The sequence below is a fragment of the Sinocyclocheilus grahami genome, unplaced genomic scaffold, assembly GCF_001515645.1.
Source record: "Sinocyclocheilus grahami isolate Dianchi unplaced genomic scaffold, SAMN03320097.WGS_v1.1 scaffold96.1, whole genome shotgun sequence".
Lineage (NCBI taxonomy): Eukaryota > Metazoa > Chordata > Actinopteri > Cypriniformes > Cyprinidae > Sinocyclocheilus > Sinocyclocheilus grahami.
The window spans coordinates 1,719,579-1,728,455 of record NW_015505275.1 but is presented as its reverse complement, the minus strand read 5'-3'; the positions used below and the strand labels follow the sequence as shown (position 1 = coordinate 1,728,455).

Genomic DNA, 8,877 nt, shown 5'->3' with positions numbered 1-8,877 from the left:
GACAGGTTGGAGGCATAGATCTCAGGGATTCTGGTCAAATTTGCCGCTGGGCGCTAGGGTTAACGGTTTCCCTCAGACGCTATTTCATGTATTATGTAGAAAGGGGCAGTTTTATATGCGCGGTACCTTGTTAGTAGGTTATATTATGTGGCGAGATTAGTTGTAACGTTCTGCTTGGCGCAACGTGTTTCACAAGGCGCGTTCAGGCCTAACGTCGGTCATGAAGCGACGCATTGCGCTGTTTTTCATATTAAAAAGAATCTCCACCTTGAGCTGTTGAGTTTATTGAGGTTTTTAAATTGGAATTTGAATTGCTGAATCGGAATTTGGTCCCATGATAAAATATTGATATGAAGTGTAATGTAATTACCAGTACTAGATACGTGAATGAGTGTTAAAGTATAAATGCATTACCACTCTTCATTTTTATATGAATTATTTTATTCACAGGCGTCAGTAAGTCGCCATGCCGGTTGCCAGGAGCTGGGTTTGTAGTAAGACGTACGTCACCCCCAGACGTCCCTTCGAGAAGTCTCGTCTCGACCAGGAGTTGAAACTCATTGGTAAGGAAAAAAATTAATTGCAGGAAATTAATCGACAAAGTTTTCTTTTTTTTTAAATCTGGTTTTCTTTTTCTTCTCAGGCGAGTATGGCCTCAGGAATAAGAGGGAGGTCTGGCGGGTGAAGTTCACTCTAGCCAAAATCCGCAAAGCTGCCAGAGAGCTTCTCACTCTGGACGAGAAGGATCCTAAGCGTCTCTTCGAAGGTAAGTTAGCTGATTTGTCAAACTTTTATGGCCAGTGATGTAAAAGTACATGTCAGATTTTCAGTGTTGCCAAGAATTCCTCGTCAATGAGGCCATATAACTACTTATAATAATTTAATGTCTGGTTTGCATCCATCAGTCTTCCACTTATGTTTAACTTCTACTTCTAGGTAATGCTTTGCTCAGGCGTCTGGTGCGCATTGGTGTGCTGGATGAGGGTAAGATGAAGCTCGATTACATTCTGGGCTTGAAAGTGGAGGACTTCTTGGAGAGGAGGCTGCAGACTCAGGTCTTCAAGCTTGGCCTCGCCAAGAGCATCCACCATGCTCGTGTGCTCATCCGTCAGAGGCACATCCGGTAAGATGCTTTAGTACACAATGTGTATAGTTCAGGACTTTTAACCATGTAATCTACATTTTCCTGTACATGTAGGTGTGTGTATAATGGTTACATCCTGATTGTCTGAACATGTGTATTGAGGTTTTCTTCCTCTTTCATTAGCTGACCATGTTTAAACTCCTCCCGGTGAGAGGGAATGAAATATTCTGCAAGGTCAATTCGGTGATTAAACCGTATACCTTCGCTTGTCCAAAAAAAAAAAATTGCTTTATTGCATGAAACGGAGTCTACCAGGTAATGTGGGTGCTTTGGTAAAATAAGAAACTACACTTCTCTTGGCCAGTGATTAAACTTAAAACTGTCAGATTGTCAGTGGTGTCAAGAATTCCTCGTCAATGAGGCCTTGAGATCAGTAGCCTCAGTTCTGAAGTCCTGAATAGCCTTTGCACATTAGCTAAGTTATTTTTCTGATGTTCTGCAGGGTGCGTAAGCAGGTTGTGAACATCCCCTCCTTTGTGGTGAGGCTGGACAGCCAGAAGCACATCGACTTCTCTCTCCGCTCTCCATATGGTGGTGGCCGCCCTGGCCGCGTCAAGAGAAAGAATGCCAAGAAGGCCCAAGGTGGTGGTGGAGGCGGTGATGATGAAGAGGAGGATTAAATTCATTCCTATCAGGGGTTGAGGGACTCGGCAGTGCTTGCTTTTCTCTTCTCCCTCAAGTTTTCAATAAAAAAATGGTTTATTCCAAATTATTGTTTTCACTTGTCATTTGAGTAACGGTTTTATACAAGTAGGTATAATCAGTATTTAAAATGAATTGCCCATAAAGGTTTAAAAATCAATATTTGTAGGTTTTATGGGCCATAGTGAAATATCACTTCAGCAAATTTAACTGCTCTTGTTTTAACTGCTGGACCCCAACTTGCCAAAGGATTGTGTTGTAAAACATCTTAAGACTTGAGTTACATTGTGTGAAGTGTATTCCTGTATGATATGGTAAATTAAAGTTCCACCTAATATTTCCTGTGGATGTTTGAGGTTTGATTAATTACCTGCTACATGTAAACAACTCAAAGAATAGCAAAGTGCAGTAAATGCTAAAACCATTAGTGCTGCAAACCAGCGTTTACAATTTTATCTTAAATACCAGTTTGTAATTTAAAACATAGACCAGGACCTTGTACGTGCATTAAAAATGAGGTGGAGTTAAGAAAATTGAATAATACAGAAAATATAGCTAGTGAGGTTTATTTTTTCTCCCATTATGAACTGAAATATATTTAAAATACACCAATATTTAATCACAGTTTACTGGATAAATTGCAGAAAAATAGTTTAAATTCCAGAAATTAAACCCACCTTCACTGGGATACATCCCCTATAAACAGCCATCGAATCTATACTATGCCACTTCAAAGAAGACATTCAAATGATAATATACAGTTTATGAAATCTTATATATTCATATCTTTCTGATTGCACTTGGAGCTAGTAACAACTTACCTACAAAGTTTTAGTTAAAATATCTATTTACTTTATTGTGCTTTGCACTCTAATGGATCTTGAAATCTGTGGAAGGCTTTTTTGTGCTTAGGCCTCAGAATTAGTGACATCCTTCATCTACAAGTCGTCCTGGGGACTGGTTTGACCTCTTGTCTCAGTGTAGCCCATGTTGCTTGTCTGCTCACTATGAGTGAGACAAAATATGAAACTATAGGCAACTTCTGTGAGCAGCTGTAAGTTGCATTGCACTTAAGATACCTGTAAGATATTTTATGCATTTGTTCTCACCTCTCACCATCCTTTTCCAGTGTTTTAGCAGTGAGAAAAAAGCAAAGAAAAGATGGTCATCCTTTAACATAACCACAAAAATTATGCAAAAATATATTGTTACAAATATTAAGAGACAATTGGTGTGTTACTGGTATTTGCTGACCTTTGGTCGCTGCCCTGTTACACCACCTGCCTTCTTTGGTACTCCCAAGGTATCGAACGAGTGGCTTCGTACCCTAATAGCTCTCTTAAGATGGAGAGAGATACTGATTTGAAGCTCATTTTAATGTCAAACAGTAGTAAGCACAATCCAGTAACATTATCAAGGCCTATTGTTTATTATTCTCATTGTGGTTTGAGATTATCTACCTTAAAGTTCTCAATGAATCCTCCTCCACCCTCTGGAACACTCCTCCCCCCTTCAGTGAGGGGGATGCTAGGCTGTGACGGCTCTCCCAACATGCATTGGGATAGGGAAGACAGTTCAGACCGCAGTGCTTCCAAAAGAGATGAACGTGTACGTAACTGAGATCATAAAAGGAGAGAAATAGAAGCACAAGTCTTGTAACTTGAGGCTATGACATAAGTGAATGATTAGTTAACATGCTTTGTGTCTGGTTACCTCCAGTCGACTGAATTTCTCAGCCTTGTAGCAAGAGATTTCAGCATTTATAAGTTTGGTCAAGAGGAACTCTCTTAAAACTGAGCCCTGGAAGTGGAAATTCAGAGTATCATCAAGCTTATTTATTCAGCTTTCAGGTGATGTATAAATCTCAATTTCAAATAATTGACCCTTATGACTGGTTTTGTGGTCCAAGGTCACATATAATGATACTTATAAAGGAAATTGAGTAGGTCTATAACCCTGTTTCTTATTTTAGACCGTATAGAAATGAACTGGATTGATGTAATAAAGTTGAGAGCTGTCTTGTTAAAACTTCTGAATTATTATAAGTCATGTGATCTCACCTCTGTAAAAATGGGCGGTGTAGGAAGGGGTGGGCCAAATGGGGGTACATCCTCCCTAGCGGTGACAGATACCTGTCAATCAAACAAGAGGCTTTGGAGCTGTGTGTTGCACAGTGAGTGCTGTGAAATGTAGCGATTTTTTTTCTTTTTTTTTTCTTTTTTACCTGAAATGATCCCCCGTCTCCTCCCTCTCCCTCATTCTCTCTCTTTATCCTCCTCACTGCAATGAAACAGTGCAAGAAGTGGGATCTGATCACATCCGAAATGAAAGGAGTGTTACCCTCCTGATAGACTAGGGCAACAATATCATTCCCAATGTGTCTCTTTCTCTGCAACTGAGGGGAAAAACAGATGAGTAGAGTTGTAATTCAAGGGAAAAAAAGTTGAAGGACTTAACAAAGCACTTATCATTCTACTTCATTGATTGTTCCATTCTGTGATTTAGTAGTAGGGATTTCAGTGACTCTTATTTCAGGCTATATTAATACACCAGTAGGTGGCGACAAATGACTGTCTTTTTGAGTGAATCAAATATTTAACTGAAGTGATATGTTCAGACGCACTATTCAGGAATAAAACAAGTGACTCAACAGATTCGTTCAACCACATTGATTAATTCAGAGACAAAATCACCACTAGTACTGTGTGTTGCTGGAGTGTGGATTGGACTTGGAAATATTGCACTGGCGATGCAAAAATATACAAAGCAGACCTAACTATATACAATATAAGTGTCTAAAACGTAAGTTACCTATTAGTTACTTTTGAATTTTTGCTTAAAATCAATATCACACGCATTCACACGCAGGTTGGTCTGAATATATCAGCATTCATTATAATATGCATTATGGTACAGTAATTTGGTAAAAGATGTTAACAGAACATTTACATCTAATAATACTTTAATCAAATTTCACCTGTTGTGTATCTCCTTCTGTGAACGGTAGTTTAGTGGCAACATGGAACATAATCTCACGTCCATGGAAGGAGGTGAAAACCGCTTCCTTTCCTGTCTGGCCATGAGAAACATCCAGACCTCCCCTGAAACTAGGAGATGGAAAATGATGATGTCCTTTTGACAGGTGACAATCAATTCAAAAGTAGTGTTTTGTTATTAATGTTAATATTGATATTGATAATGATATCAATCAATACTTGAGTCTTAACCTCTTACCCAGTAAATCCTTGCAGTTTGACCGTCTGTCCAAGTATTGATAAAAACTCTAAAAACTCCTCACTTTCCTCATTGTTACTAAGAATATCTTCCTCTGTTAACTACGTAACATACATTGGAACAAAATACAAATATCCATTTAGGCTATTATAGACTGAAGTCCTAGTCAACAAAACATAATGTTTGTAATTAAAGAATCATATCTGCATACCTGTCCTTCTCTCTGGTATAAGACACCAAATTTAAAGTTTTGAGACACTCTGTGTTCATCAAACGCCATTATGATCTCTGGGGCCTTTAGATGCAGAAAGAGAAGACAAGAAAACTGTATTGTGTAAGAAAAAAGATAAATGAAAATTGTATTGATCATGTCAGAAAAGTTTTTACTTTATGAAATTTGTCAGTTTATAAAATCAGAATGGAGTCTTATATTAACTCTTCCACCAGATCATAGTAAACAAATTAGACAAGTGAAGATGTACCTTTAAGTAACTCACAGCCTCAAAACATGTGACACTGACACTTGAGCACAACATCTAAAATAAAGCAAATCAAAACAAATTAAACTTCTATTCACTTTCATTTAAATGTGAATCAGGTAGAACCAGTTGTGCGGTTGTGAAATACCTTTGCCAGCTCCACTGCCGTGGGGAATTGTTGAAAGAGCGAAACAGAGAATGTGCCATGAATTGAGCACTCCTTCATCCTGATTAGATGAAAAAGAAAACTGATCAGGTTGGTCTTGAACAGTCAGTAACTATCATTATAATGAACGACATTTAAGGTGCTCACAAAATACACACCTCAAAATGACTCTCAGGCGATTTTCCTCTTCCTCAAGACAAATAGATAAAACTAGGGGCCCAAGAGAGGAGTCACAGGTGGTGAACGAATGATGATACTGCAGCAAACATGAAAGAAAAGCATGGGTGTGTGAGGGTCTCTTCAACAGGGTTATAAGGGTTTGAAGTTTTTCAAATGAAAAAAAATAAAATAAAAAATTATCACTGACTCTGTGGCGGAAGAATTCCTGATAGACTTTAGCTTCACTGTCTCTCTCCATTATGTCATAGCTCTCCAGACCAAAACCCCCCTGTGAGAGAGTAGGGCTGGTCTCCACATGTCTATCCAGGGGAGGGTCGATCCAATAACCTCCAGATTTAGGGGGCAAGATGAGAGGTAAGCCATCTCCAATCTTTAACAGCCGTGTCTGAGTGATCAATAGTAATTGTGTTAGTGGGAACTTGAAACTGCTCTATCATTCAAAGGTTCTGAGTCAGTAAGATTTTTTTATATTTTTGAAAGATGTTCACCAAGGCTGCATTTATTGCTTATTATGTAAAATATTGTGAAATATTACAATGTAATATTTGCATTTTTTCCCACTGATGTCAAAGCTAAATTTCAGCAGCCATTACTCCAGTCTTGAATAAAAGTACATCTTTCCAAAAAAAAAAAAAAAAATCTTACCGACCTCTAACTTATAATATATGAACAAGTAAATTAGAGTGTTTCTTCAATTACAGGTACTTTTGGCCCTCTGGGACTTTTAGACAAGAAACTATTTTAAATGCATCTCTTTAAATGCTCTTTTAAATGCAACTCTTATACGTGCACTACTAGAATCATTTTTTATAAACATAATTTCCATCACAATGAAACTTCCACCACATCTCATGATCTCAAATTATGTATTGTGTTTAAAAGTATTCTGTGGTGGGAATAGACTAAAACAGTAAAATACATAAAAATTGAAAACCTTGGCCTTCATATATTAAAAATGGTACATAAAAGTGCTTAAAGTTGAAGAAACACTACTTATGATTTCCTAGTTTCCTATAGACTGAAACTATGCCATAAACAAACAAAACGTTTTCGGCTAAAATCCCTACCCTCAGAGGTGGTGGGAACTCACAACGCTGTTCATCCAATCTGCTACCCTGCAGACAAACACAACCACAGAGAAATCATCATCATCACTGCAACAGAACAAGAAAACTGTATTCACACTGTTGTTGTTTACATGGAGAGAGAGAAAGATGATGTTACTTGTAGCTTTTCAATGATTGCAAACAACTCTGTGACCTGCAGAGAAATGAAAAGGGAATGACAGAAACGGTGAAAATGCCACAAAATCAAAATATTACTGATGCAGAATGTGAATTGTCCAGTTTCTCCTCAATGTTTGGAAATGATTAATAATTCAGATATGAAAATCTGGAGAGAACATAATCTCCATAGTGTCATTTTCAACACCTTTAGAACATCTAAAATAGGAGATTTCTTACCTTCTGACTGGACGGTGCAGAAGTGAGTGGCTTAGCCTCACTGGAGGGGGAATCCAAAATATCCAGTATGCTGTGACCCACAGATTCTGCACAGCTGTAACAGAGACAAGTGTTCTGGAAAAGTCTGCATGCGATAACTGAGTTCAAACACCTGAGCACAGCAACAAACCCAAACTCTAGCTGACCTGCTCTCATTTCCAGTGATGAACTTGTCAATCCTGCGTACAGCGTAAAGATGCCACATGACAAGATATCCTTAAGCACTGTGTTCAAATTACAGCAGTGGCTAAATGTTATTTGTCATATCCACTCACCCTCCGTAAGCTCCGAATGTGAAACTTCTTTTCCTGGAGAACAACTTCTCGTTTCTCCCCTCCATGGTAAGTGTTTATTACAGACAGCCACAGAAATATGCTAACCAGGCATGCAGGCCATCACTCCTGAATTAACTGCTTCTCTCTGTCTCTCTGTGTGTGTATGTATCGCTCTCTCTCTTTTCTCTCTGCCCCCTGCCACTCTCTCATTTAATCTCTCCCTACATCCTTCCTTGTCTCCTGCTGCCTGTTGACTGACAGGAGTAACTCTTGCATGCCCATCTTGTGCCACTGATTGCAAACAACTCTGTGACCTGCAGAGAAATGAAAAGGGAATGACAGAAACGGTGAAAATGCCACAAAATCAAAATATTACTGATGCAGAATGTGAATTGTCCAGTTTCTCCTCAATGTTTGGAAATGATTAATAATTCAGATATGAAAATCTGGAGAGAACATAATCTCCATAGTGTCATTTTCAACACCTTTAGAACATCTAAAATAGGAGATTTCTTACCTTCTGACTGGACGGTGCAGAAGTGAGTGGCTTAGCCTCACTGGAGGGGGAATCCAAAATATCCAGTATGCTGTGACCCACAGATTCTGCACAGCTGTAACAGAGACAAGTGTTCTGGAAAAGTCTGCATGCGATAACTGAGTTCAAACACCTGAGCACAGCAACAAACCCAAACTCTAGCTGACCTGCTCTCATTTCCAGTGATGAACTTGTCAATCCTGCGTACAGCGTAAAGATGCCACATGACAAGATATCCTTAAGCACTGTGTTCAAATTACAGCAGTGGCTAAATGTTATTTGTCATATCCACTCACCCTCCGTAAGCTCCGAATGTGAAACTTCTTTTCCTGGAGAACAACTTCTCGTTTCTCCCCTCCATGGTAAGTGTTTATTACAGACAGCCACAGAAATATGCTAACCAGGCATGCAGGCCATCACTCCTGAATTAACTGCTTCTCTCTGTCTCTCTGTGTGTGTATGTATCGCTCTCTCTCTTTTCTCTCTGCCCCCTGCCACTCTCTCATTTAATCTCTCCCTACATCCTTCCTTGTCTCCTGCTGCCTGTTGACTGACAGGAGTAACTCTTGCATGCCCATCTTGTGCCACTGACATAAGAGGTTGGTGAACTACTGCACATATACAGACCAACTAAAAGCCTTTGAATAGATACAATGGTGAATATTCACTCGCTGAAATCGTTTAAAAGCATTTGTGTAGCGTTTATGCAGCCGCTCTAAA

General features: G+C 39.0%; 2 protein-coding genes and 1 long non-coding RNA gene across 4 annotated transcripts in view; 1 reads left to right on the top strand and 2 right to left on the bottom strand.

Annotated features, from left to right (window-relative positions):
* LOC107587787 (40S ribosomal protein S9) overlaps positions 1-1,853 on the top strand; it is a 3,526-nt gene extending 1,673 nt beyond the window's left edge. Inside the window, exons 1-4 of one of the 2 annotated variants that reach the window (XM_016275701.1) lie at positions 418-563; positions 644-766; positions 937-1,123; positions 1,587-1,853. In XM_016275701.1, coding sequence (XP_016131187.1) covers positions 467-563; positions 644-766; positions 937-1,123; positions 1,587-1,764 — 585 coding nt within the window. In that variant the 5' untranslated portion in view covers positions 418-466 and the 3' untranslated portion in view covers positions 1,765-1,853. Of the gene's footprint in view, positions 1-417; positions 564-643; positions 767-936; positions 1,124-1,586 lie in introns of those variants that run through there. The other variant, XM_016275700.1, reaches the window with a different exon arrangement.
* Positions 1,704-7,733, bottom strand: rap1gapl (RAP1 GTPase activating protein-like). The gene is made up of 19 exons (XM_016275702.1): positions 7,623-7,733; positions 7,494-7,526; positions 7,309-7,402; positions 7,070-7,105; positions 6,913-6,960; positions 6,033-6,230; positions 5,824-5,921; positions 5,648-5,726; positions 5,503-5,556; positions 5,232-5,315; positions 5,021-5,121; positions 4,764-4,893; positions 4,011-4,181; positions 3,847-3,918; positions 3,500-3,586; positions 3,247-3,402; positions 3,041-3,124; positions 2,896-2,906; positions 1,704-2,791 (listed from the first exon to the last, which is right to left on the bottom strand). The coding sequence occupies exons 1-19, from the start codon at positions 7,685-7,687 to the stop codon at positions 2,725-2,727; spliced, it is 1,668 nt and encodes a 555-aa protein (XP_016131188.1). The 5' UTR covers positions 7,688-7,733; the 3' UTR covers positions 1,704-2,724.
* A 419-nt stretch (positions 7,734-8,152) lies between these two features.
* On the bottom strand, positions 8,153-8,564 carry LOC107587902 (uncharacterized). The gene is made up of 3 exons (XR_001609520.1): positions 8,454-8,564; positions 8,325-8,357; positions 8,153-8,233 (listed from the first exon to the last, which is right to left on the bottom strand). It is a non-coding gene; the product is annotated as an uncharacterized lncRNA (long non-coding RNA).
* Positions 8,565-8,877: the final 313 nt, after the last annotated feature.

Excerpts from the sequence above, each read along its gene's own strand:
- rap1gapl (XM_016275702.1), bottom strand. The coding sequence starts at position 7,687 with ATGGAGGGGAGAAACGAGAAGTTGTTCTCCAGGAAAAGAAGTTTCACA. Across the intron at positions 5,316-5,502 it reads AGGCTGTGAGTTACTTAAAG|GCCCCAGAGATCATAATGGC; the intron begins GTACATCTTCAC and ends CTGCATCTAAAG. Across the intron at positions 3,403-3,499 it reads AGAAATTCAGTCGACTGGAG|TTACGTACACGTTCATCTCT; the intron begins GTAACCAGACAC and ends TTATGATCTCAG.